Source organism: Diceros bicornis, chromosome 34 (assembly GCF_020826845.1).
Source record: "Diceros bicornis minor isolate mBicDic1 chromosome 34, mDicBic1.mat.cur, whole genome shotgun sequence".
NCBI classification, from domain to species: Eukaryota; Metazoa; Chordata; class Mammalia; order Perissodactyla; family Rhinocerotidae; genus Diceros; species Diceros bicornis.
The window spans coordinates 22,882,983-22,909,891 of NC_080773.1; the positions used below are offsets into that span (position 1 = coordinate 22,882,983).

Below are 26,909 nucleotides of genomic sequence, written 5' to 3' on the forward strand. Positions count from 1 at the left end.
ACCACTTACCCTCCAGCCTGTGCCCACGGCAGGCATCGGTAATCAATCTCAGGGCTCAGGAGTCCTCACTGCCTCTAAGCAGCCATTATCAATCGACTAGAGCTGGGGGAGCTGAAGGGGACAGAGGAGCAGGGCAGGGTGTCACACACAGGCCACTGTCTCCTGACATGGTGAACCTGCACCTCTCCTGGACTTCCTCCAGGCTCTAGGCTGGAGCACCTCCCCGAAGAGCCTGCCCTGTTCACTTCCTGGCATCATCCCATCCTACGGTGACACTGCCTGCCTCCAGCTCTGTCCCCCCAGTGGGGAGGGCGGGCCCAGGGCCCTGGGAGCATGTGCACGTCGCGCTGCTCAGCTGACAGGCAGGCCTGCATGGTGGGGTGTGGAGGAGGGTGGTTCCTGCCCGACTCTGGGGCAGAGGGCTCCTGCCATCTCCTTTCCTCTCCCCGTACCTACTGGCTCCTTGTACTCTGCCCACCAAAGCCGCTTCCTCCCTGCCCTGACAGAAGGAACAAGCACCACTCAGGGAAACGTGGACATGGCGCGAGGACGGGAGATTCGGGGGGCCTCCTCCACCCCTTCTTACCCCACTGCTGCATCCCATCCTCCAGCCAGCAATGTGGGGCGGCACTGGCACCCGCCATCCCAGCTGAGGATACCAAGACCCCCAGAGAGCGCTGGATCCAGACAGGCGTTCCCGGACTCGGGAGCCTGCAGCTCCTCCCCACCCTCCCTGGGCCTCTCGACCCCAGACCTCCACCCCGCCCCGTCTCCCGCTCAAGCTTGTGGAGGACTCGTGCCTCCTCTTTCCCACAGTGTGCCCAGAGCCCGAGGGGACCAGAGGGACAGAAGACAGACACAGGCCCTGAGGGGAAGGGACAGCACAGGTGAGGTGAGGAGGAAGAGAGACTCATGCAAAAGTGGTGTCTTTTATTTCCTTTCTTGAGCCAGCTGCACCTTCCAACTCACAAAACCTCAAAGCACTAGGGAAAGGAGCAGACGGAGGGGTGGGTGCGGGCCGATCCTCTGCCCTCCAGGGCCTGGGGTCTCTCCTGAGAGCTTGGGGCTGCAGGAGGCTGGGGGGAAGGAGCCCACCCCCAGCGCTGAGAGCACATCTCGGTGGCTACGTGTGCTCAAGCCTCGGCTGGGGGACAAAGTGGGGGAGACGGAAACCAACCTCCCAACTCAGTTGCTCGGGAGACGGCGGTCGGGTGCTGACCCCCAACCCCCACAGCACCTTCAGCAAATAGATCTGTGTCAAAGATTCTGCTTTGGGGTGAAGAAGGGCACCTTTGGGGGCTTAAATAAATGGGCGGGGGGCGAGGGATGCAGCGAGAACAGAGGGTGACCGTCTGGCCAGCGAGCCCGGCCTCAGGGCCCCGAAGCAGCGCTGAGCCCGCAGTGGCCAGCGAGGCTCCTCGGTGGGGAGGGAGGGAAGGGCTCCGCAGCCAGGGTCTCAGGCTCCACCTCTCTCTGGGCTCACGCCGTGATCCTCGCTGGAGGGCCACCGGGGACAGCTGACGGGGCAGGAAGAGCGCCAGGGGGCAGGGGGCTTAGCGCAGGTCCTCCTCGTCGCCCTGGATGGTCTTCTTGATGCGGAGCAGCATGGTGGTGAGCCACTGGTCCAGCCGGGAGATGGAGTCATATTCCTTCACCTGCGCAGAGCACAGCGGGCAACGTGATGGGTGGCCAGTCCCATGCCTGGCCAAGGCTCCCTCCCTGTCCCAATCCCCGAGGCCACCGTCTCCAGGCCCGAGATTCTCTTGTGTCCCTGTCGGCCTCAGTCCCTGAACAGGAGCAAGGGAGGTGGCAGCCCCGACCCCAGCCAGAGCGGCTCCCTTTTGTGTCTTCACCGGCTGGGCATAAGGCTTCCCTCGGGTGTGGGAAGATTCTGCAGCTTAAAAGAAAGAAGTCCAGCTTCCTTATTTCAAGGATGGGAAACTGAGGCCTGGAGGCGTGAAAAGGCCTGTTCCGCATGCCACGGGGAGGGAGAGGCCAGAGAGGGAACCCACACTGGGGCAGGAGGGTCCGGAGGGAGCTGGGTCTCTGCCGTCGCTTAGGGGCCTGTGATTCCTGAGGGGCACCCAGGGAGACCCGCTTGACAGACACAGTCTAGAGAACCGGAGGAGGACCGAGCTGGCCGCGCCTGAGCTCCACCTCCTGCCCCTCAGCCCCACTTCCCTCCTCCTCCTTCCCACCTCTCTGGGGGAGGAGGGAGGCATCACACAACTCGTTTCCCTCCCCATCTGCACCCCGGGGGTCATCAAAGCACCCGACGTGAGACAGCCCTCAACTGTCCACTGGGGGGCTCCGAGTGCTGCACACCTTGGCCTTCAGGGGCACACAGGTGTGGGTTCGAATCCCAGCTCTGGCCCTGAGGCGCCAAGGACGAGTCTCCTCAGCCCCCTCAGCCTCAGCGCATCAGCTCCCAAGTGGGGGACACTCCCCGCACCTCTCGGGGCTACTTGTGAGGATCCTGGGGCGACAGGAGCGAGGCATTCACAGCCAGGGGTCGGCGCCAGAGGAAGGGTGAGGTTCACAAGACTGTGTGTCTGAGAGGGACGGCCACCTCCAGCCACTCACCGTCTCGGTGTAGCTGTCCACGTTCTGCTCCTCATGGGCGTCTAACAGTTTCTGCAAGAAAATGGCAGGCAGGGCTCGGGGACCAGGCTGGCCTGAGGCCTGACCTGGACTAGATCCACACACACCCCATCTAGGTTGGGGAAAGCCGGGGGGGCTCCATGCTGACAGGAAGGAAGGGACCATGTTCCAGTCTTGCCCTTGGCTTCAGAAGTCGCTCACAACCTCACTGAAATAGAATCTCCTGTGTGTGTACGTGCGAGTGTGTACGCGTGTGCGTGATCACGCAGTCTCCTGGCTCCAGCCCTGGCTCCATCGCTGCCTGAGCCTTATGTGTCTCATGCTCACGGGAGCCCACCCCACCCAGGGCTCGGCCACCCGCCTCCAGGCCCAGACGCGGGAACGGGGCAGCCGGAGGGTGCAGCACTCACTTTCACCAGCCTGCACTCCCGGGAGTCGGAGAAGGCAGGGAACAGCTCCTCATACTTCTGGACAGCCAGCTGAGCACGGAGCGGGGGGAGGGAAGGAAGGGGACAAGCTAATGAAGAAGAGCCATCGGAGCCGCTGGCCTAGCAGCCGAGGGGATCTGGGGACTCTTGGGCCCTGTGTGGGCTCTCTGCGCCCTCTCCCAGCCTCCAGTGTCACCTGGCTCTGAGCCCGGCAGCGCCTCCACTGGGCTGAGCTCAGCACAAGCCTGGCGGCAGAGACAGCTGCAGGCGGAGGAGGCTGGGGGCCCGGGGAGGGTTTCCCAGGCCGGTGCCCGGTGCCCTTCCCGCACCTGGCCCCCCCAGGGTAGGGGGCAGGTGAGAACAAGCTCCCCCTATGATGCACCTCACACGTCAGGCCAGGTGCCAGGCACTTCTCACAGGGAACCGCCACGGGGACCCAGGGAGGGTCCAAGGATGGTGACCCAACTTTGAAAGTGGGGAACAGGCCCAGGGAGGGCAGTGACCTGCTCAGGGCACAGGGTAAGGGGTGCAGCAGGGATCTGCCCAAGCTCTCACCCACCCTGCTGGATGCAGGGAGCAGGGCTGCGGCAGCGGTGGGATGGCTGAGACCCCAGAAATCTCGGGCTCCGCAGAGTCCAGCCTCTCCCCTTAGCCACTCTCTGCCCCCTCACCCAGCACTGACCCCTCTTGCCAAAAAGCCCTGAAAATGGGTGGGGTGGGCACACAGGCTATGGTTCAAATTGTGACACTGGGAGTCAGAAAGATCTAGAACGCTGGCTACAGTTTACTTCGCATGTGGCCTTGAACAAGGGATTCTGCTTTCAGCCTCAGTGTCTTCATCTATAAACGGGGGACACTGGTGCCGACCTCACAGGGTGCAGAAAGGATTCAAAACGTGCTCTCACGAAAGAAAGGGCCTGGCAATGAGAAAGCCAGGAGCTGGAAACTCAAAGGCTACAAGGACCAGGCACGTGACACCAGAGACCAAAACACACCAGCGAGAACAAGCATTTCCCGCCCAAGGCCAAAGGTCAGGGGCCAGATGTGAGTGAGGGAGTGGCCCCTGCTAAGGGGCCACTTGGCCTAGTGACAGACAGGTGCCCAGGGGCGGTCACAGGACAGGTGGGGTAAGCTCAGGGTGGCCCCTGGCCTGGGCTCACCTTGGCATTGAGCATGTCGATGCAGAAGTGGCAGAGGGCCGCCTTGAAGAAGTAGTCCTTGGCGCTGTACTTGAGGAGGGGGCTATCCATGGCGGTGGTCCCCACCTGTGGCACACGGAGGCAGCACTGTGAGCTTGGGGCGGGTAGCCAGAGGGCCAGGTCACTGCCAGGCACTGGGGAACAGCCGGGAGTGGGTCTGTGCCCGGATGAGGCTCAGTCGTGGACCTCGAGGGCAGGGAGGCCGGGGGCCAGCCCTGGGGAAGTCGGCAACTGCTACAGGAGCCACTGAGGACCAGGGCACGACGGGGCGGGTGTCGCCACAGGGCTGAAGCCAGGTGTCCACGGGCCTCCGAGGCGCCCGAGGTGGTGGGAGGAGGCAGCCCCCTGTCAAGCCTCACAGGAGGCTGGCACGCCGGCGGGCAGACGGGTGGCAGGCTGCAGGAACATGAGAGGCGGTGGCCGCCCCTCTCTCCTCCGAGGCCAGCTGCCTGCCTGTCTCCTGGCCAGGCTGAACCCACCAGGACGGCCCAGGCCCCATGCAGCCCTCGCCACACAGCAGAGGGGAGCCTGCGCGCCCGTGCGACATTCCTGCCCTCCCACCGCGGTGAGGGACCCTGCTTCCCGGCCCCCTTCCTGCGGGGCCTCAGCTGCCTCTGCCCACTCCAGGCCTGGGCAAGTCTTCCCGCTCCCTCCCCGACTCTGGTTCTTCAGAGTCAGCCTCACCGGGGGCCACCCAGGAGCTCTGTGAGGAGTGTGGGAAGGGCACGTCGGGGAAGAGGGCGGTGACACCAAGTGGGGTCGTGGGCGGAGAAAGCGTTTAGCCAGGCTGAGCAGGGGGTGAGGGTGAGACGGGTGACAGGGAAGCGGGGAGAAGGGCGCTGTGGGGCGTGTAGGATGGGGCGCAGTACCCTCCGCAGGGAGCAGGGCTCGCAAGCCCGCACCTGTCCCCCACCTGCTCCTGTCCCCACCTGTTCGTAGATGTCGATGGCCTTCTGATACTGCTCCAGCTGTGCGGCGTAACCAGCCACCTTCAGCAGACACTTGTTGGCCGAGCTGCGTGGGGCAGAGAGAAGAGGGGGGCAGTGGTGGCTGGTCAGGGGCTGACTGGGGGCTGGGGCGGGCAGGAGGAGGGGAGCCCGGCGCCCAGTACCTGTTGGACTCCTCGCCTTTGTAGTAGTCTGCAGACTGCTCGTAGTGGGCGATGGCCTGGGGAGACACCGGGAGGGAGGAGGGAGCAAGGAGGCAACAATGCAGCCTGCATCACTCGCAGGCCTGTCCTTCATCCAAGCTCTGCCAGAGGCCCACGCCCCTTTCCCAGTACTCAGACGCCAGACGACTCCCCCGAGCGCACAGGACAAGAGGGGCCCCGGTCCCAGAGGACAGGCTGCTGCAGCCCCTCCCTGCTGTCGGTCAGGCAGGGCCCCTCACTGCCACTCACCTTCTCGATGTCCACCAGCTCCGTCTCGTAGATCTCAGCAATGGAGATGTGGTGCTTGGCCGCGATCGTGAAGCGGCCCTGGGTGGGACACGGGAAGGGGCCAGCTGTGAGCAGTGACGATCTGAATACCCCACCCCAGCTCAACCAGGTCCCTCCAGGTCCCCAAGGCTGGTGGACTCCCACCCCTCAGCCACACTGAGGTGAGGTGTGCCGAGGAGGGTACAGAGAAGCAGAGGGGCACAGGGCTTAAGAGGGAGGCTCTCGAGTGACAGGCCCAGTCTGAGTGCTGCCCTGACCGGGGACCGTGGGCAAGTCACTCCATCCAGCCTCAGCTTCTGTCCTGTCCATGGGGCAGATGGGGGGGCACCAGAGACAACGTATGTGGAGGCACTCGGCAGAAGCCCTGGCTGAGGAAGCATTTGCTAAGACGGTCCAGAGAGGCAGACAGACCAGCCCAGTCACCTGGTAAAAGCTCTGGAGAAAACACGGCTGAGGGCCTGAGTGTCCCCACTGCCCAAGGAACAACCTCCCTCTTGGCCTCCGCCGCCCCCAGAGAGGCCATGGAGGTGGCCCTTCTCACAGGCCAATCCCCCGTTCTCCAGCCTCCCCTGTGGACACCCAGAGCCTCCCCCAAGGAGGCCTGCAGCTCCCGGAGGGGCTGAGCACCCCACCCGACCCCGCCCCATGGGGTCCAGCTGCCTGGCCCACTGCTCCACACACAGCGCTGCTCCACAGCCACCCCCTTGCTGAGGGCGGCAGGAAGGCGGAGGCCCTGGCTCAGCCAGGCCTAGTTCTGGGTCTCAGTGACTCCAGTGTGTAGGCATGTCCCTGGGCAAGTTATGTCACTTGTCTGGGCCCCCTTTCCTGACTGTCAAATGGGGTAACACCAGTGCCCCCTGCACAGCGCTGCTGGAGAAGAGGATCAAACCCTCGGCCGGGAGTGTCTGCTTCCATAACAGGCGCTGCTGTCACTGCTGTAACTACAGTACCAGAGCATCTGCCTAGACCCCATGTTCCTGCCTGGGGGAGGGGTCTGCCCACACAGAGCTGGAGTGTGAAGAGGCAGAAAGCAGAACTGACAGCAGCCCACCGGGTTTGGTCCACGGTCCCAGCTCCCTGGCCTCAGGTCGGCAGCCCCCTCTCTGGGCCTCTTCTGTCAATGGGGATGCTCCCTGGGGCGGGGCGGGGCTGAGCCGACTGGGCCCCGCCTCCCCACCCCTCTGGCCTGCCCCCAGTTGCTGATCAAACAGGATGCTGGTGGGGCAGGCTGGGCAAGGGGAAAAGCACTGGACACACACACGCCCCAATAACCATGTCTTCTACCAATGAAGACAGGGACAGGCCATGGAGAGGTTGGAGGCAGGACCTGGGAAGGGGCCATCAGCCCCTGAGACGTGCTGAGAGCTGCTGCCAGGAGCCACGCTGGTGGGGAACTGGGTGACGACCCAGCCAGCCCAGCCCAGCTCAGGTGACCAAATGCCCCAGCTCCTACTCCCCTCCCCGCCTGCTCTTGGTGCTGGAAGAGAGGAGGTGAGGCTGGGGCAATAAGGTGGACCGGGGCGGGGACAGGACAGGCAGCGACCCTTACCATGTCTGTGTAGATCTCGATTGCTCTCATCAAACAGTTAATGGCCTCTGGGGAGAGAAAAAGGAAGGCAGGGAGGAGAAATGAAAAAGTGAAGTCACAACAGAAGCCAAGGAGAGGAGGGAGACGTGGGGCAGGCACTCCGGCTGCCTGCGGAGAGATCGCAGAGATCGGCAGGCACTCGGGGTTGCCAGGGCTACACTCTGCGGGGGCTGGGAGGAAGGTGAAGGCATTCCTGGTCACGCTGATTTATTCCGCAGACTGGCCTGCTGACGCGGCTGCCTCTCCCTTGGGCCGCCATGATGCCACCACCTTCCCAGCAACCCCAGGGATAGGACCCAGCCAGTGCTGGGCTGGGCTGACGTCCAGACTCCCGTGGGTGTTTTGAGCCAGATCTGCCAGGGCCTTACCTCACAGGCCAAGGCTGGCAAGGGGGAAGTTGGGGCCAGAGGCGGCCAGGGCTGACATCAAGGGACGCCCAGGGTCCACCTGTGCTCAGCCAGCCTTTCACCGTGGGACCTGAATCAGCTATGTCCCTACACCTGTCTGGGCTCCATCTACGGCTGGAGAAGGCTGGATGCCGGGCCACCAAGGCCCCTTCAGTTGGAATCCACCATCTCTTTGCCCACGTCTTGGCATTCAGCAGACCCTCTGTGCCCCCCATAACCTGGCACTGCTCCCCCCACCCGAGCTCCTCAAACCGCAGGTTTCACCAACAACACGCACAGCGGCCTGGGATGGCACGTGAGGAGGAACTGGGCTACTTTTGTTTTACTATCTCTTGCAAGACTTTAAATTTGGGGATGGCTTTTTTTTCTTTTTTTTTTGACAAGTTATTTGGAAGAGAGAGAGAAGCATGAGTGGGCAGCATTTTCTAGCAGATAAAGATGATCTCTCGGGTGGATTTTTTGTTTTAACATCGTTTTAATGCATCTCAGGAGGAAAGGGTGTTGGGGAGGTGGAGGCAGAAAGACAGAGAGCCTGGACGGACCACAGGATGTAGGCTCAGAGCTGGGGCGATTCTGAAAGTTCAACCTGCAGTCCAGGGCATTCGCAAGGCTCCTGGTCCACCGCTGGGTCTCGACAGTCAGCTGGGCCCACGGGCCGAGACGCTACACAGTGCGAGGCCTGGCGCCTGCTCTCAAGGGGCTACTGGTCTCACTACCCAGGGAGACACACGCACAGAGGCCCTTAGCCTCAGACTTGTGGCTGGGACTTCAGGGAGCCCACAAGGCCCCCTAAATTTACATGGAAAAAGTGGGTGTCTGTGAGCACTACTCTGGGGGAAGAAGGGTCTGCAGGTTTGGTCCAATTCTGAAAGGCCTCTGGGGACCCCACAAAGATTCAGAGAAGGTACACCACTTGGTCAAGGCTCTGAGGCTGACAGCTGGAAGCTGGGGGCAGTGGGGAAGAGAAAAATAAGGCAAAAGGGGGCAGAGGAGACGGAAAGGGAGACAACACAAGAAAAAATTATAGCTGGAAACTGTTACTTTAGCACACATGTACTTTGTAACAGAGCATTTCTGGAAGTCACTGATGAGCTAATGAGGGGTTGCAACTCAGATTGCAACACGGTGATAAGGAGCACCATAAGGACGGCGGAGGAGCAGCTGGGGGCAGGGAGGGCTCTGCACAAGCACTCGCTCCACCCTCCACCCCAGGGGGTGGCTCATGGGCCCCCTCTCCCTGTCCCCACCCCGGGCCTGCAGACAGAGGTGGCGAGGGGTGCTCCTGGTGAGATCAGCAGCCCCGCAGGGGAGGACAGGCTCCCGCAGCTGCTGGCACTGGTGCTGGAGTGCCGTCAGCACGGCAGGGGCGGCCGGGGAGGAAAGCTTGGCCTCAGGCAGCACCAGGCTTCCCGGGGTTAAGCCCCTTCACGCCTGCTCCTCGCTCTGGGACAGCTGTCTCTGAGAGCAGCAGGCTGCCAGCTGATGGCCCCGCGAGAGTGCAGCTGACACACTGGCTACACCTGGCTCATCTCCAGTCACCAGACCCTGAGGATGAGCGACCAGCACACCCAAGGGCCAGCACAGCAAAACCCACGACACCTGCCCACCATCCCCTCCATCCACCCACAGAAAGCTGGAGCCAGAAAGGGGCTCCGGGAAGCATCCAGCCCAGGATGGGGGGTGGGGGTGCTGAGGCCCACAGAGGAGAAGGTGCAGCTTAGGGAGACAGGGAGTCTGCGACCCAGGGCCCTCAACCCATCCCTGTGCCCAGCCACCTCCTGTCCAGCGGTAGTCCCTCCCATCACGCCCTGGGACCCAGCCCCAGGCTCCCCCTCAGTAGAACAGGGGGCAGATCACAGAACCCCACAAGGAAGTGGGATAGCTTAAAGGAAGATGCCGCGTGTCTGGGTAAGCAGTAGGCGCCCACTAAACGTCAGCGGGGGGTGGGGTGGGGGATAGGGCACAAGGGGGAGGGGAGGCAGGGGCCTGGCCACTTCCCTGCCCTGGGTGCAGGCAAGCACACACGCATCCCGGGGTCCAGCTGTCGGGCAGGCGGGGGAAGAGGCCTCCCTGGCCTGAGTCCACCCAGAGTGGCCGGCAGTGGCTGGGAAACCCTGGGGAACCATAGCTGGGGCATCACCTCCCCAACCAGCCACCAAGGGGGCAGCAGGCCACCCCCTGGCCCGCACTCAGGACACACGGGCAGCGGGAGAGAGCAACGACAGGAGCCAAATCCTCTCCCTCGCCCCAGGCAGCTCTGGCAGGCCTTGGGCAAAGGCACGGCCCCAGCTGCCTCCTGAGGGGGGCCTCCAGGGCTCTGTGGGAAGTGCTGACACCGACGCGCAGGCAGGCAGGTGAGGCAACCAGCGAGGCCCCAGGGAGCTGGCCACCTGCTTGGGGAAACCAGGCAGGATTCCAGATGGGCCCTCCAGCCGCTTCCCAGAGCACGTGGCCAAGGGGAGGAGGCTGCGGGAGCCCAGGCCAGGCCCCTGCCTGATGGGAGCCGGGGGCCACCCCTAGTGGCTGTTCACCCCGCCCCAGGCACCGCACTGGGCCCATCTGTGCTTCACCTCCCCTGTGTATCTGCTGCCCCACACCAGGACACGGAGGCCCAAAGACTAAGTGACTGCCCAGCTCACAGGGCAGCAGGCTCCGCCCGGACCGCAGAGAACACGTGAGCCACACACTCCTGGGGCCGTGACCGGGGTGCGCAGGTGTGAGGCAGCGTGCTGGGACGCCGCTCCACCACTCCTCCCTGCTCAGCACCAGGAACCGGGGCTCCAGCCATGGCACCCGCTCCCGGCTCTGCCAGACCAGGCTCTCTCCGCCTGCTGCCCCTCACGCTTCTTGAAGGCCCGCCCCATCCCACCCCGCCAATTCCACCCTCTCCCCGCCCCACTCCCAGGGCAGCGAGCTGTGCTCGCTGATCCCTGGAGAAACCAACTCGGCCTCTGTGCCCCGCGATGGGCACGTCACCACACCCAACTACAGCTGCCTTCTCAGCGGCCTGGGACGCCTCAGCCACCCCCCCCCTCCCCGAGCTTCCCGAGGCCAGGCTCGGGCCACAGCCCTGACCCAGGCCCTAGCATCCCACACACATCCTGCAGAGCCTGAAAAAGCTCAGATTAAACGCCTGGGAAGAAGGCGACAGCACAGTGCCCGGGGGGCCTGTCTGCGGGAGGCGCTGGGCTCGTCTAAAGAGCAAATGGTGCTGCACACACGTCACGCAGCCTGGCACTCAGCCCCCACTCCACAACAAGGCCTTCCAGTCACTCCACAGCAGAAGCTGAACGTCACGGACGCTAGGGCCACATCTCCAGCTCAAGCGGTTCCCCCGGGAGCAGAGGAAGGGCTGGGGTGAGGGCTCCATGAGGGACAGAGAGATTTCCCTGGGTGATTCGAGGTGAACACTACCCAGGGTCGCCCCGGGGTGGTCACTGCATCACCCACGCAGCCTGCAGCAGCCCAGCACTGCCAGCCAGCCTCACTCAGCTTCATGCACAGAGCGACAGTGGCCCACCCAGTCACAAGGCCTCCCCTCGGGTTCTCGCCAAGCCTGAGCCCACCACGTGACCACTCAGACCAACACCTGAGAGACCCGCCGCAGAGCAGTGACAGGTCACGTCTCGGGGACAGAGAAAAGCTACCTGGTCTACAGAGATCACACCTCTGACGGGAAACTAAATGTCCCTGATGGTGATAATGGATCCGCCAGCAATTCCCCAGCGCTGGTGTGTGCACCGTGCTCGCCAATCTTTGCAGAGACCTCCGTGCGCTGGTGCAAACTGTCCTCTCTTGGGAAGGACAGGTCTTTATTCCAAGATTATGCAGCCTTTTTTTTTCCTTTCTTAAATATTCATGTATTTCCCATTCTCTTATGAGAGGACAGTGACCATACATGGTCATTAAAAAAAAGTCTTTGCTTGCTAAAATTAAAAGTTAGCAACCTACGTCTGGCACCGAGATTAAAAAAATAAATTAAAATTCCAGCTCCGTGAGATTCACAAGTCTGGTACCCGCTGGGCTTCGCTTCCACTTCAGGACGAGCCCAGTGGGACAAAAACAGTTTCTCACGATGACTCAGTCCCAAGCGGAGCTTCCGTCCCCAACCCTCTCTCACTTGAAGGAACCTGTTCTCTGGCAACTGCGTCTCCAGCTTGGTTCTCTGATTCCCCCAGGGGGAGGGAAGCCAGGTTAGGATAATTTCCACTCCTTTTTCAGCAGCGACTCCTACCTGGCTGGTCTTGGAACCCCCTCCCATCCCCTTCTGCGTGTTAATTCTGACAAGAGAACAGATTTTCCTCCCTCCTTGGCATGCGGTGGGTCTGAAATGTAACTCCCACTCCCACATGCTCCCGGGCTTCGGGAGGGAGCGCTCAGCTGCACACACCAAGTCCAAGCGGGGAGGTGGAGGCGGAGCAGGACACAAACGCCGCCCGGAAGGGAGCCAGCTCTGAGACAACGCGCGTGTGCCTCCCGCCAGCCTACCGCATGTCGGCCACGGAGGAACCCAGAGTCTCACGGCAACCCAGGACTTCTCTGGACAGTGCTCGGCAGGGGCTCTGGGCAGCCAGCCCAGGGACCCACAGAGGCCCTCACCTTGGGGGTCGGCTTTCTTGAAGGCGTTGCCTGCGTCCACGAAGCAGGTGGCCGCGTCGTGCTTGCTCTGGAGCTGCAGGTGCAGCTGGGCCGCCTGGCAGAAAGCATTTCCGGCAGCTGCAACAGAAAAGAGGGACCCTGGCCTTAGCGTGGCTCCGTGCTTTGTAAGCCACTCAGATGCTGCCCTGGGAGCTGGGCAAGCTCTCAAGAATGTGGCAAGAGTCCCTGAGAGAGGAAGACACTGGCCTGGGTGAGCTGAGGTGGCGGCCTCGACCTCAGGCCTCCTGACCCCAGCGGTGCCCCTCTGGGGAACCTCGAACCACAGGGCTGGGAGCCACCATTCAGAGGCCATGCAGGCTGAACCACAGGCTGGGGCCGGAGGGGGAGTGGGGAAGGGAGGGGCAATCAAGATCCAACTACACAGCACTTCCCCGTTTACCCCCCTTTCCGAGTCTGATTTCTTTTCCCCACGACTCCCAGCTCCTCCTAACTCCCCGGACGCCTCTGCCTCCGTCCACAGTCTAGTTCTTGTGCAGTCACTACAAGTTGCGTGGGCAAGATACTATGCTAACCGTGAGGCACATGGGGGACACACAGGGGCCGCTCCCTCCAGGAGCTTCATGTCCAGAAAGGGAAGCAGGACGCGGACACCAAGAACTTGAGTGCGTGGGGACAAATGCCCAGGGAGAAAGCGGAGGGCAGTGGAGGCCACACCTGAAGCCCAGTCTGTCCTGTACTCGGCACACTGTCACCTTCCACGGGTCCCAAGCCATTCCGGTCACACACCTCCAATCCTGAACTGCCTTGCAGGAGACCACGGGTCTCTCCTCCTCTGGGGGCAGGGCCTGTGCTAACTGGGAGCTCCAACAGTCACCTCCAGCTCAGTTCTGAGGCTCCTTCCCTTCCTTCTCCTCCAGCTGAAACCATATTACAGATTCTGGAGCCGGAAGAGGACGAGAGGGCCTGTCCTGTAACTTCAGAGCAGCAGGGTAAACAAGCCGCCCAGGTTTTCACTGTGCATGATTTCTTGATTATTTTTAAGGGCTCCAAACTTGAGTGCCATGTGCAGGAAAGGTAGTATCACTGCAGGAAAATGAAGAAATGGCCTAGGACTTTTATTTGAATAGTGGGGGGGAGGGGATTAAGAAATTTTAGGGGAAAAGCAATATTTCCGTGATTGAAAAATAGGTATTCTTTCTCTAAAGGCACTTTATTAGTTTGGGAGCACAAAAATACACATAGCGGGGCCAGCCCGGTGGCACAGTGGTTAAGTTCATGCGCTCTGCTTTGGCGGCCCGGGGTTCAGAGGTTTGGATCCCAGGTGTGGACCTATGCACTGCTTATCAAGCCGTGCTGTGGCGGCGTTCCACATATAAAGTAAAGGAAGATGGGCACGGATATGAGCCCAGGGCCAATCTTCCTCAGCAAAAAGAGGAGTATTGGCAACAGATGTTAGCTCAGGGCTACTCTTTCTCACCAAAAAAAAAAAAAAAAAAAACCCAAAAACAAAAACACGCAGCATCTAGCTTTATGCACAATATATTTCATGAAAGCTCAAACATTCTCAGAAAATGATAACAACTGATTTTACACTCTGCCTCCATGGTCCCATCCTAGGTTTCATCTCCTCCGTGGTCAGAAAGTTCCTCCCTGGGTTCCAAACTGTGTCTTTACTTGATTTCCTTCAGTCTTGCTGACACTCAAAGCCACATTACGAAACCAGCGCCCAATGGGCTCACCACGCGGGCTTTTTGAACCTCTCCGCCAGGCCCTCAGGGCTCCCGAACAGAGCTCCCGCCTCTCTGACCTCAAGGAGGCCCTCCCTGCCTACCCACCTCTCCTCCGTCTGCCCACCAAGCTCCAGCCTTGCCTGAGTCTGACCACAACCTCAGAACCAAGTCAGGAGAGCCACGACTCCGCTCACCACACAGGTCGTGGGCGTCTCAGGAGGCGCACGACCTGGGACGCCCTCTTCCGGGGGAAGGCACCTCACGCACTATATGACATTGTCAGTGTGAGTGTCTGTCTTCAGTTGGAGTGAGAGCACACGGAGGCCGGGCCGGGCACCTCGGGGCTGCTCCTCAAGCTGGCCATCTGCTGACTGGAGTCTCTAAGAGCTGTTCCTTCTACTCCAAATGGGAGGCAATGCCGCCACCAAGGGTAAGAATGTGGAGCTCACGGCCACCACCTTTACTGAGCGCCCACTGCTCTCCGTGGTGATGCTTCATCTCTACGAACCCCCACTCCAGCCCCCCGGGGTCGGGACTATTACCTCCCCCGCTGTTGCACTGAGGAGGAAAGAGATTAGGAGAGGCCGAGTTCCCCAGGGTCACACGGCCAGTCTGAGCTGTGACACAACCCCAACTCGCTCTGGCTCCAAAGGTTGTGAAGCAGCCTAGGGGCACATGGAGCACCCAGGTTCCGGAGTCAGGGTTCTAGTTTCTGAGTTCTGCTTCTGTCACTTCCTAGTCACGGCACCCCGGGCGTGGGGCTGGGCCAAGCCTGTTTCTGAACTGACACAATGGGGACATTGACGGTACTGACCCTCACAGGGCTGCTGTGATGATTCAATTAAACAGTGTATGCTGGGTGCTTAGTAGAGTGCTTAGCGCAGGGTAGCTGTGACCAATGTCATTACTGGAACCACTCAAACGCTGTCCCCAACCCAGAATTCAGACTCTGATGGAAGCAGTAGGGAATGGCTTCCGGGGAAACCTGAGACTCCGAATTTAAGGAGAAACTCCTCAAAGAGCTCATCAATCCACGTGGGTCTATCTGGACTCAATAATCTATTTACCCTTATCCTGTACATCCTCTCTCCAAGGCCCTGTGACCCCAGTTGTAAAAGAACCCAGTGGGCTCAACACGACCAGACGCTGGGCCAGGGGTTTGTGCTGTGGAGACGGTGTAAAAAGGGGGCTACAGGCTGGCCCCTCAGCCAGGCCTTCGGGAGGGACGCTGAGGGAAAGAGGAGAATGAGCTTGGTGGAGCTCCGGCAGGGACCACGTACCACTCCAGTTTTTGGCCATTTTGAACATGTTTGCTGCTCTGGCGTAGATTTCGCATGCTTCCTCTACTTTGGACGAGCCCCTGGGAAAAAAAGGAAAGAGGAGGAAAAGATAAGGGGAGATCTAGTCTGGTGTCAAAGAGAAAGCAAGCATTCCGCCCCAGCACCCACCCCCACGATGTCCCTGTGAGGCCAGCTTCCCGTGCCCAGCTGCCGCCCAGGCCTCTGCTCCAGGCTCAAGAGAGACCGAGCCCGTGGCCCCCAGCCCCTCACACAAAGGCACTGGATGCACGCTGCCTGGGCGCTCCCTGGGGAGGGCTGGGTGGCACTCAGTGGGGGGTCTTTCTGGCCTCCCCACGCGCCCTGCCTCCAAGAGCCGCTTCCACTGCCCACCCAGGATGCTCCGTGACCAGTGGTTCCCAGGCTCTCTGCAAACCCCTTTCCCCAAGAGACTGCAAAACATTCTGCGGGCAGAGCCCAGCATGGGACGCCTTGGCCCTTCCCCAATACCTTAACCCTGTGCCTTGCACACTGCAGTTGTTCAAAGAAGATCTCTCAACACTAAAGTGTGTCATTACCAATTCAAGACTGGACAGATACACTACAATACAGACATACAAAGAAACAGACTATTTTAAAATGTGTATATAAATAGTTTCCATTTGTGTTAAAACAACATAAAAAACGGTAAGAACAGAAACATATATGAAAATATAAACGTAGAATGTTTCTGGAACAATACACAAAAAACTAGTTATAGCATTTTTCTCTACGGTAGGGTCTGTAGCACTGGGGGCCAGGTGTGGGAGATAGGTTTATACCTCTTGTTTGTACTGTCTGGATTTTTTTAATCATCTGCATGTTTTATCTACTCAAGAAAAAAACATATATTTTTTAAATATTAGGATTTATATTGGGTCCTGTGGTCCAGCAATGAATTACACTTCTAGCAATTTATCTTAAGACACTAATCAGAGAAGCTATACAGATGTTCAGCACAGCATTATTTAAAATGGCAAAACCACCCTCGAAACAATTACTGTGCAACAGTTGGGGTCTAAGAGATACCGAGTTGTTGTATATTTTTAAAAAACTAAAGAGCACTCTGTTTGGGCAGCTTTACCCTGGCTTCCCGACTCCCAAGCAGTGCATATGAACCTCCTCCAGAATGGGGGGACCCTTCATTAGCACCTCACTCCTAAGTCCCTGCTACGTCCTTCTGTCCTTCCACCTCCAATAATCCAACCGGCTCAGCCCTCGAGCTCTGTGGTCTCTGTAACTGTTCGAACTCCCATCGCCCACACAACCAGCAGAATAAAATCCACACACTCAGGAGTGCCACCAAGATGACGGTCAGATTCCTCTCTCCACTCACACCAACCTCTGTTTTGTTTTTGAGGAAGAAAAAAAGGGGGTATTTTCCAATTACAAGCTGCACGAATCATCTTCACTGTCCCACCCCTCACCCTGGTGTCAGCTGGCCCTGGACACCCGCCAACAGTGGCCGCAGCTGCCGGGGGCCTCTGATGTAATGTTGGGAGCTGTGTTCTGAGCGCTCCTTCACTCCATGCTGCGAGGGCAGCAGGTCAGGTGCTGGTTCTAATAACCAAACCGGAGCCCCACAGCAGCCCTCCCTGGAGACTCCACTCAGTAGTTCTGGGTGCGGCCTCGAGTCAGGATTCTTAACAACTGTCCCAGATGATTCAGAGGATCTGGTGAGTCTGGGAGGGAAAAAGCCGACCTAGACACGGCCCCTCTCCAACCCCTAGGCTGGCTGGCAGGGACTGGAATCCCAGGCTCCTGGATCCAGATCGCACCAGGTAAGGCTCTCCTTCTCTGCCTTCTGGGGCTGTACTGACGCTGTCTCCCCAGCCCTCTGCTGTCCCCAGGAAGCGCCCCTGAGCAATGCGTTCCTCCCGCACTTGCCCTGCTGGTCCCACTGTCTTCCCTCCACAGACCTCACCCCGGCTGGCACAATGCACCTTGGGCCTAGGGCCCCTGTTTGGAGTGACTTCTTCAGAACACACCCCTGGCCTTGGAGAGGAGAGGAACTGTCACAAGCTTCTGGCAGAAGAGATCTCAGAAGGCTCCCTTGGGGCCAGGCTTCAAAAGCTCCCCCGTGGGCCTTCTCTGGACTGTTCTCTTAAAGGATGCTTTCATAGACCACAACCCCAGGTCTGCCCAGCCCCTGGATCCCCTGGCGCATCCTTCTCTTGTTTGCGGGTGCGATCAAATCCTATCCAGACCCAGACACTCTCTGAAACAGCTCAGGCTCCTGGATGAGCAAAAAGCCCGTCTCACTGAGAGGCCCAAAGCTGGGTGATCGACAAGGCGTGGTCAGCCCCAGCTGGCTCCTTTCCGCCCAGTGGGACTGAGTGGACACAGGACACAAAGCCTGCCAGCTGCCCAGCTGACATTCTACGACCCCAGGCAAAGCTGCGCCAGCCTGCGTGGGGTCAGCGATTCTAACTGCGCAACGGAAAAGCCAGAGCGATGAACGCCTGCCCAGGCCTCCAGGCCTGCCTCCTCCTTTGCTCAACACTTGGGTCCCGGCCGTTTCCACGGCCAGGCGATGACAGGGGAATCAATCTCCGGAGTTCCAGCCTCTCCTTTTAGAGATGGAAATGGAGTCCTCAAAGGGGGAAAGTGACTTGCCTAGGGTCACTGGCCAATCCTGAAGGAAAAGCCATTCGCACAGCCATTTATTCATCTGGGCAACAAATGTCTGAGTATTTATGATGTACCAGGTACTGCAGATAACAGCAATAAACAAAGGAGAAGGACCTGGCCCACGGTAAATAGGAAATCAGCAAGCCTGCTTCAGAGTGATTAAGCACTAGAGGGACTGGGGGCGGAGGAGCTTCTTAGAACGGGTAGGTTAGGGAAAGCCGCTGTGAGGATGTGACACCTCAGATTAGTCCCCAGTGATGACTAAGGAGCCATCCACGAAAAGAGGCAAGAGCATTCCAGGCAGCAGTCACAGTATGTGCAAAGGTCCTGAGGCAGAAACAAGCTTGGCCAGTTCAAGGAAGCGAAGGGGGCCAGGATGGCTCTGGTACAGGGAGTGGTAGGCAATGAGGCTGGACAGGCAGGCAGGGGACCCCCATGCTGGAGGCCAGGAGAAGGATTTAGGCCCTATTCTAATATAATAGGACAGTTCTGGCAGGGAAAGAGTGACCGGAAGGAAGAAGTCCCCAGCTCCACTGCTCTGCCAAGCTGTCTCCCCACATGGTAAATCTGCCTGGTTACTACAGGACTTACCTCCCAGGTCAGATCAGCTCATGTCGCTCACCTAAGGGTGGCCTCTCTGAGACCAAAACCAGCAAACCTCTCGAGGGGAAGAAACCAGGCCTTCTCCCTCTGACTCCGCATAAGATCCAGACAGAAAAGCCAGCCTCTTCTCAAGAGCAGGGGTGGCAGCGTGAGCCACAGCTGGCTGTCCCTCCCCCAGGCTGCCTCTGCTCCCCTCTCCCCATCCCACGCTCTGAGCCATGCCGGGAATAGAGGGAACTGGTTTGGGCCGGCATGGAGCAGGGCTGTCTATAATTACCGCTCAGCTTTGCTCTCCCCCCTCCCAAGGCGGAGGAAGCGGTCTCAGGTCTCCCAGGCACAGCTACCAACCTCCAGTGACTGCCATATGGAGGGGAGAGCGGTGCCAGGAACGCACAGACGGCCCGGCGGGCCGCAGGCCAGGGGAGGTCTGCAGGGCAGAGTTGCAGCCTCCCTCCCTCCTTCCTCCATCCCCTGGGCACTTCCTGGCTCCCAAACACGTCACCCACCCCACCTGCAGTCTCCCAAGAACCTCAGAAGGCAGGGCAGATGGAGGAACTCCCATTTTAGGCCCTCAGCACTTCCTACCCCTCCCATCCCTCCGCAGTACCTCAGCCACTGGCCCTCGGTCCTCTCTGTCCTCGGTCCTCCCCTCAGACTTAAGGCCCTGCCCCGCCTGTCCGGTCAGTGCCCTGGGGGGGGGGGACGAACACCTGCTCGCAGACGCTGTGCTTCCTCATTACTCATTATAATGGCCGAGCAGGTGCTCTGCTTGAAGGAGCCGAGTCCCTAACAATACCCCCATGGGTCTTACCCCGCTCTGCAGAGCAGGAAGCTGGGGCTCAGAGAGGTTAAGGGGCTTGCCCAAGCTCAGGCTGCCAGGAAGTGGCAGGGCCAGAAACAGGACTCCGGCCCTGCCCTGCCTCTCACTCACTCAGCGATCTGGGAGGCTTCCTTCGCTGGATCCAAGAGTCTTCTGCAAAAGGAGGCGGCGTACAAGGGTCCCTGCCTGCTCTCGCCTCTCCTGTAGGTTAAACAGCCAGTGCTGCTCGGGTTTCCCTTGTGGGAGATCAAGATTTGGCCACCCTGGGATATATCTCTTTACCTTGATTGTTTTCTCTGACGGACATTTGACCTCCCCCACTAACTGCCTAAAGAGTTTGACATAGAAAATCTGTTCCAGGAAAGAGTTACTATCTGATGGCTGTAATATAATGTAAAAAAGATGTTACAATAGGAAAGGCACCAACAAGCCCATCTTAGCAAAAATTCTGTCTCTCTGGCTACATTCTCTAGATGGCCCTGCAAGGAGTTGCCAGACAAACACTTACATTTATAAGGGAAATCTCCACTTGTAAAGGTATCCCATCTCTGTATTGGGAAGAGGGGGAATGACCTCATTTCTAGAAACTTATCAGTGTGGAAAGTGAGGCCTTAAATCTGCATAACGGCCTTACTCTTGTTTACTGTGCTTTAGTGGTAATCTCCTGTAACTGACTCCCCCACCCCCAACATCCTCCTTTGTCTTTAGCTGAAGATGGTATTTAAGACGAGAATCTCTGCTGTTGTGTTGAGAAACTCAGTGTCCCTGCTTTCTCCCATGTATACATATTATTAAACTTGGTATTGTTTTCTCCTGCTAACCTGTCTTGTTAATGATTTGGCCAGCCATGAGAACCTTAAAGGAAAGGGCAGAGGGGGATTCTCCCTCTTCCCCCACACCCTCATCTGCTCTCTGCTGGAGCCATGCTGAGCGGCCTGGAGGCAAGGGAGGATTCCTTAAGCCAGCCCCCACAGCCCCAGTCTGCCTTACAGTGCTGCAGGCAGAAGGCACATTACGAGCAGGCGGCCACCAGCCTCGCTCCTCTGCTGACCGCACCAAGCCGTAGGAGCCTCGGTGGTGGGGTCCCTCCGCCTCTCTTCCCGCGTCACTTACAAGCACTAAGCCCCTCACTGCCTCCTACACGCCTAATGGGTACAGCTCCTGCAGGGCAGGGCCTGGGCCCCCACAGTGCTCACACAGGCCCCTGAAACAACAGGAGAATCAAGTTTTACACGCTCGCTGCCCAGCTCTGAAATCGTCCCAGAACACTCTCATGACATGGCTGTACGGGCAAGGGGTGGAAAGAGAATGGACCTGGGGGCGGAGAGACCTCAGCTGTGACCAGTCTCAGGCACTGTGCGACCTTGAGCTAGCAATCCCTGAGCCTCGATTTCTTTATCTGGAAAATGGAGACGATGAACCTGCCCTGGGAGGAGTCCTTGTGAGGATCAGAGATGACGTATGTGCGATACCTGGCACAGAGTGCAGCGCGGAGCAGGTGCTCAAACGGCTGCTATTACAGGAAGGAGGAGAAGCCCTCTCCCAGGCTGCCGGCCACCTGGCGATGGGAATTCTCGAGTCGCCTGGGGCAGTGGGAAACCTCAGACTGTAGTCAGACAGGCCTGGATTCAGGCGCCGGCTGGCGGCTCAGCAGCCCGGGTTCCTCATCTGTAACTGCGGAACAGACCCCCCAGCTGGCAGAGCTGCTGCAAGTGCCCGGGAGAGTGCCTGCCACACAGCAGGTGATTGGCAGACGAGAGCAGCCCTCTCATCAGGCTCGCAGGGAGAGCAGATTCTAGAAATGTTTACCCCCCTCAACATCTCAGCGTGGGCTTCAGCTCCCCCACTCCCAGATCAGCAAAGTGCCGCCCCTCCTCCGGTTTCCCAGAGCCCTGGGCCTCTCCCCTCCCCCACCCCATGCCACATCACGCCGACAGCTGATAGCACTTATCTGTGGGCCATCGCCCTCCTGACTGCAAGCTCAAAGGCAGCCTGGCGGGCGCTCCTGTGGTTCTTATACTGACGCCCTCTGCACCCCAACAGGATCACTTCATCCCAACCAAAGAGCTGAATGTTCCCCTTTCTTAAAAGATGTTTCAGAGAGACCCTTGCCTCTCAGTAGCCCCATCTCCAACGGGAGCGTTGAAACCTCTGTATGATTAGGCAGCGAAGCCCCATCCTTTGAGAAAGGCAGAACCCTCTGACTGCAGCGAAATGATGGCTGTGTTACCCAGAAACTTTGTGTCCCCTCAAAAAAGACTCCACTGAGACTGGGCAAGAGATGTCAGGTTTCCAGCTGTGTATCTTGGCAGCTGGCAGGGCACTGGGAATGGCCTCAGTGCCCCCGGAACCGGCACCGGGGGTTTCTGCACGCTCTGCAGGTGGAAGGCGCTCTGGAAGCTGTCATTCCCACACCAGGCTCACGGAGGGCCCAGGTGGGACTGGCACAGGGGACACCCTCTCTGACCTTGGCACCAATTCTCCCTGCAGGAAAGCCGGCCTCCAGGCTCCTGGGGCTACAGGCCCCTACAGGTGGTTCAAACAGGAACTGATCTGTCAACATTTGATCTCTAGGACCGTGCTGTTCTATACAGAACACCCTGGCATCTCTATTTCTCCAGAGCCTTCACCTCAACTTCCAGTAACAACACCTAGTAATAACAGTAATAGTAAGCACTTAATAAGCACTTACCAGGGTCAGGCACTGTGCTCACCACTTCACAAGCACAAGCACAATCTTATTTACTCCTTAGAACAACCCCAGGAGGTAGGGATTACTATGATTTTCATTTCACAGATGAAGAAACTTCCTATACACGGTGGTATCCAAGTGGAAAGAAGTTTTTATTTTGGATTCAGGGGAGGGGGTAAGGGTGAGACGTCAGGGACGAGGAAAAGCCCCAGGGGGCTGTTCTGAATCTGTACCATCCCAAAGGGGCCCCGCAGCCCCTCCTCAGGTGCGTGAGCACTGGTTGGGGAGCGGGGGGGGGGGGGAGGTGCAGAAGGAGCGCTGATCCAGTAACCGCCTGGCGCCGCCTCCCTCACAGGCTGCTGGCGCACCAAAGCCCCCTACCGTCTGGCAGCCCAGAAAGAGGGAACAGGAAAGAAGGCCCCCACATCCATAGGGGCTGCCGCAGATCCCACTGGGGACTTTGGCCCTTTGGACATGAGCAGAGACCTGTCAATCTGGGACACTGTCATCGCTGAGGTTCCTAAAGAGGAAGGAGACGCTCGAGGAACAGGCCGAGCCACAACACTCCATTCTCCAGTCCTCAGAAGCCAGGAGGGCCTCGAGAAACGGTGGGCTGTGAAACGCTGAACACGGCGGCTCCTGAGGGGAGGACGTGCCGGGAGCGGTTCCCGCCCATGTCCTCACGGTGCACCGACCTCTCCATGTTCTCCCAGCTTTCACACAGACAGGCTCCCGTCAAGCCGCTCTCCCATCCGTGCCCCTGCCCTCTGCTCTGGCCTTGCTCACTCCCCTCTCAGCACCATCTCAGCTGCTCTTGGAGCTGGAAGGGACTGGAATAAACATACCTGCTCTTGCTTTCAAATGTCTGGAGAAAACTGCCATGTGGGCGAAGAGGAAGGGGGAACCAGAGGGAGGAAGTGCCCTAAGACACCCAGTCTGCCAACATGCTTCCTAAATGAAGTGCCCAGAAAGGGGCCCAGGCCTCAAGGAGAAACTAGTGTGGCAGCGAGACGGCCTTGGGATCAGACAGGCCTGGCTCTGGACACCGATCTCCCACTTACTGGGGGACTGGACAAATACACCAACTTCTCTAAACCCCTATCTGTCCACCTCCATGGGGATGCTGTGAGGATTAAATGTGAGCATGCGGGTAAAGTGTCTGGCCCAGGCCTGACTCAGGTGTTGTTGTTAGAGCTGTCGAGTGGATTCCGACTCCTAGCGTCCCTGTGGATGACAGAGCAGAACCCTGCCCAGTCTTTCTGTGCCATCCTCTTCCCTTCTGGCGCTCCATCAGACAATGCGCCGCTGCTATTCAGAGGGTTCTCAGGGCCAATTTTTCTGCAAGTGTGTGGCCAGATCTTTCTTCCTAGTCTGTCTAGTCTGGAAGCTCCACTGAAACCTGTCCACCATGGCTGACTCTGCTGGTATTTGAAATACTGGTGGCATAGCATTCAGCATCACGGCAACACGCAGCCGCCACAGAATGACAACCCTCAGACAGATGGGTGGTGTGGTTCCCTGATGGGGAGACGAACTTGGGCCACAGCAGTAAGAGAGCTGAATCTTAACCACCAGACCACCAGGCTGGCTCAGAAAAGCACTTAATAAACATCATCTGCTATTATTACTGTCACTGCCTTCACTCTCCCCATCCAACCTCTTCCCCACACCAGCTGCTGTAGTCCTTCTAAAAGGCAAACATGAACCCTCTGGGACTGGACGAAATGCTTATGTCTCCCCAAAATTCATGTGTTGAAATCCTAACCCTCAATGTGATGGTCTTAGGAGGTGGGGCCTTTGGGAGGTGATTAGATCACGAGAGCAGAACCTTCATCATTGGGATTTATGCCTTTACGAAAAGAGACCCCAGAGAGCTAGTTCACCTCTTCCACAAAGCAAGGACACAGTGAAAAGCCAGCTATCTATGAGGAAGTGGGCTCTCACCAGACACCAAATCTACCCGGCAGCATGACCTTGCACGTCCCAGCCTCCAAAACTGTGACAAATAAACTTCTGTTGTTTATAAGCCACCCAGTCTACGGTATTTTGTTATAGCTGCCTGAACAGACTAAGACAGATCCCCATTAATATCCTCAATGCTCTCTACCACCTCCTCACGTGCAAGCCCTTTCTCGAGACTGGGCCTCATCCCTGTTCAGCGTCACCTCCTCCTTCTGCCTGTTCTAACTACGTGCTGACACGGAACTCCCCGTGTGAAGCGTGCACACACTGAGCTTCATGCATCTGGGCCTTGCTCAAGCTGGCCCTTCTGCCCAGAGAAGCGCTCCCCACCAGAGGGCACCCCCAGAACCCCTGTTCATGCTCCCAGATGGAGGCCTCTCCTCTGGGGAGCCATCCCTGGTCCATCTGGATCTCGGTTCCCCATCATTCCGGGTAGAACCTCCCCTCACGCTACACCTCTGTTCGCACAATTCCCGCTGCCGAGCACTCTCTCCCAGGCCCCCACTCCACAGGACTAGGACTTGCTAGTTTTAGGGTTCCTCGGGGCCCAGCTCGCTCCTAAGAGCCTTCCTCCAGTTCAGGCCGCTTCCTCTCAACTCAGGAACTTCACACACATGATATAATCTAAGCCTTAGTTACCTTACAATTTTGCTTTACTAGCGTTTGGCAAGTGTTACTCTTGCCTTCCCAACCAGATGGCATGTGTCTCGCGGGCTGACTTAGCTGCTCCCTCCAGCCACTGACCAACAGGACACTAATTCCCAGTCCAAAGGGACCCGACACCAAAAACCACCCAGGGAAACTATCACGGAAAACTGAGCTCTCGGCCCCACCCCAAAACACTGCACTTGAACTTCTCCCCTTGTGAGGGAAGAGGAAACACACACATACCCTCTCTCCACTCTCAGCCTCTAAAATAAAACACTCCCCACCTAATCAATACAATCCATGAGCCCCGGATGCCTCTCCAGACCAGATAACTCTCAGCCTTGTTATTCAAGTTCTTTTGCTAAACATCATCCAACATCAAATAACAGGCTGCTCCGTCTCCTCTCCTGGAAAGAACCTTCTTCATTTCTCACCAATCTCCTAACACTGTCTCTCCGTATCCTCAGGCCCTCCTCCCAGACCCCTTCCCTAGCCTTCTGGCAGATTCTCCCAGGCCGCAGCCTTCCCCAGTCTCTGCCTCTCTCTGTCGCCAGACTCCCTGCCCACCTCCACCACAGTTCTTCCTAACTCTCTACAGACCCACCACTCCCTCTCCAGTTCTCCTCCCAGCCCCAAAGCAACACAACCCCCTCCAGTCCTCCCTTCTTCCCCTCTTCTCCCTCCGCCCCGAGCCTCAAGCCCCTTCCCCCAACTCTGCTAAGTCCCCATGGCCCAGAGTCCCTTTCCCACAACCTGTCAGCTCCCCCTTCCTCCTCCCACTCAGTCTCTCCCTCCTCTGACCCCTCTCAGACATCCCCCTGGGCTCCCACCCTGATCCCCACCAGAAGCGTACAGGCTCCACACCCGCTGCCTTCCTGGAAGCGACGCTGATGACAGCTAAGACTCTCAGGGCGTTAACCATGTGCCAGGCTCAGTTCTAAGCGCTTTATGTGCACTCTTACTCAATACTAGCAGCAAATACCTGACATAGGTTTTACTAGTGATCCCCTTTAACAGGGAAATCAAACAACTTACCCAAGGGCATGAAGTCAGTGACAGAGCCACACTTCAAACCCAGGCTTCTGACACTCCTAAGCCACTAAAATTCCTCGGAGGACGGTCATCAGAACTAGTTTACAGGCTAATGTGAGTCTGATGGGAAATGTCTACCAGACTGCAGGCGCTCGTTCTGTCTCCCAGCCCCGCTCAGGCCCCCCTCTCAGCACACCAGTCATCCCGCGCACACGCCCCATCCCTACTCCATCCTTACACAAAAAGCTTTCCACTCCTTTGGCTTTCCCTCTCCCTCATCTCTCCTCTTTCTCTCTCCATTTCCTAAACCAAGCCGGCTTCACTCATCCCCCTACTCCACATCAGTCTCCAGCCCCGTAGCCCGGGCCTCCTCGGTAGTAACTCCGTCACCCCGGGGGATTCATTCTTCTGCTCAGCTCTCACACGACTGTCAGGTCCTCTTACACCATCACCACCACCCAGGGCCCCACTCGTCCCGGGCACCTCCCACCCCCCAGGATCCCCTCACCCAACCACCCCGAGTTCACCCAAACCCCCCGCCCCAGGCCTTGGGAAGGCCGATCCCTGGGGCAGGTGTCCCCAGTCCCCGGCCCCACCACGGCCGTCTGGGACCCTTCAGACAGGCTCTCCAGAGCTCCAAAGGCGACCCGGCTGCTCCCCTAGGCTCCCTCAAGCCCTCAGGCCGGGTCCCCGCCCAGGCCTCACAGTCCTCTGGCCCCTTGGCCCGTCTTCAGCCTGGGTCCCCTTTCCGTCCCAAGATGGTGTCGCCTCGGCCCGGGTATCCTCAGCCCAAGGCCCTTCCGCCATCCCAGACCGTCTCTCCTCACACCGTGTCGCCACAGCCCGGCCCTCAGCCTGCGTCCCCTCCGCGGCCTTAGACCCTGTCACCAGGCCCCGGCATGCCCTCGTCCCGACCCGGCCGCCTCTAGGCCACGACTCCTTCGTCCTCTCAGCCTCGCTCCCGGCCGCCCCTCCGCGCGGCTCTCACCCGAAGAGGCCCGAGAAGAAGGACTGCGAGTTCTTCACTTTGCGCTCCGCCTCGGCCAGCAGCGCCATCGCCTCCGCCTCCTTCCCGGAGTTGTCCATGGCGGCCGCAGGAGTGCTCAGCAACCCGCCCGGGCACGGCCCTCCGAGGACTCCGCCGTCGCCGGGTCGCAGAGACGGGTCGGGGGAGCTCACAGGGCTGCGTTGACGTCGCACCGCCGCGCACCCCCA

The 26,909-nt window shown here is 58.9% G+C and overlaps 1 protein-coding gene across 1 annotated transcript; it reads right to left on the bottom strand.

Moving 5' to 3' along the window:
• Positions 1–910: 910 nt before the first annotated feature.
• NAPA (NSF attachment protein alpha) lies at positions 911–26,909 on the bottom strand. The gene is made up of 11 exons (XM_058529711.1): positions 26,683–26,909; positions 15,271–15,350; positions 12,261–12,377; positions 7,216–7,262; positions 5,628–5,705; positions 5,340–5,395; positions 5,158–5,242; positions 4,190–4,294; positions 3,012–3,080; positions 2,584–2,634; positions 911–1,655 (listed from the first exon to the last, which is right to left on the bottom strand). The coding sequence occupies exons 1-11, from the start codon at positions 26,778–26,780 to the stop codon at positions 1,554–1,556; spliced, it is 888 nt and encodes a 295-aa protein (XP_058385694.1). The 5' UTR covers positions 26,781–26,909; the 3' UTR covers positions 911–1,553.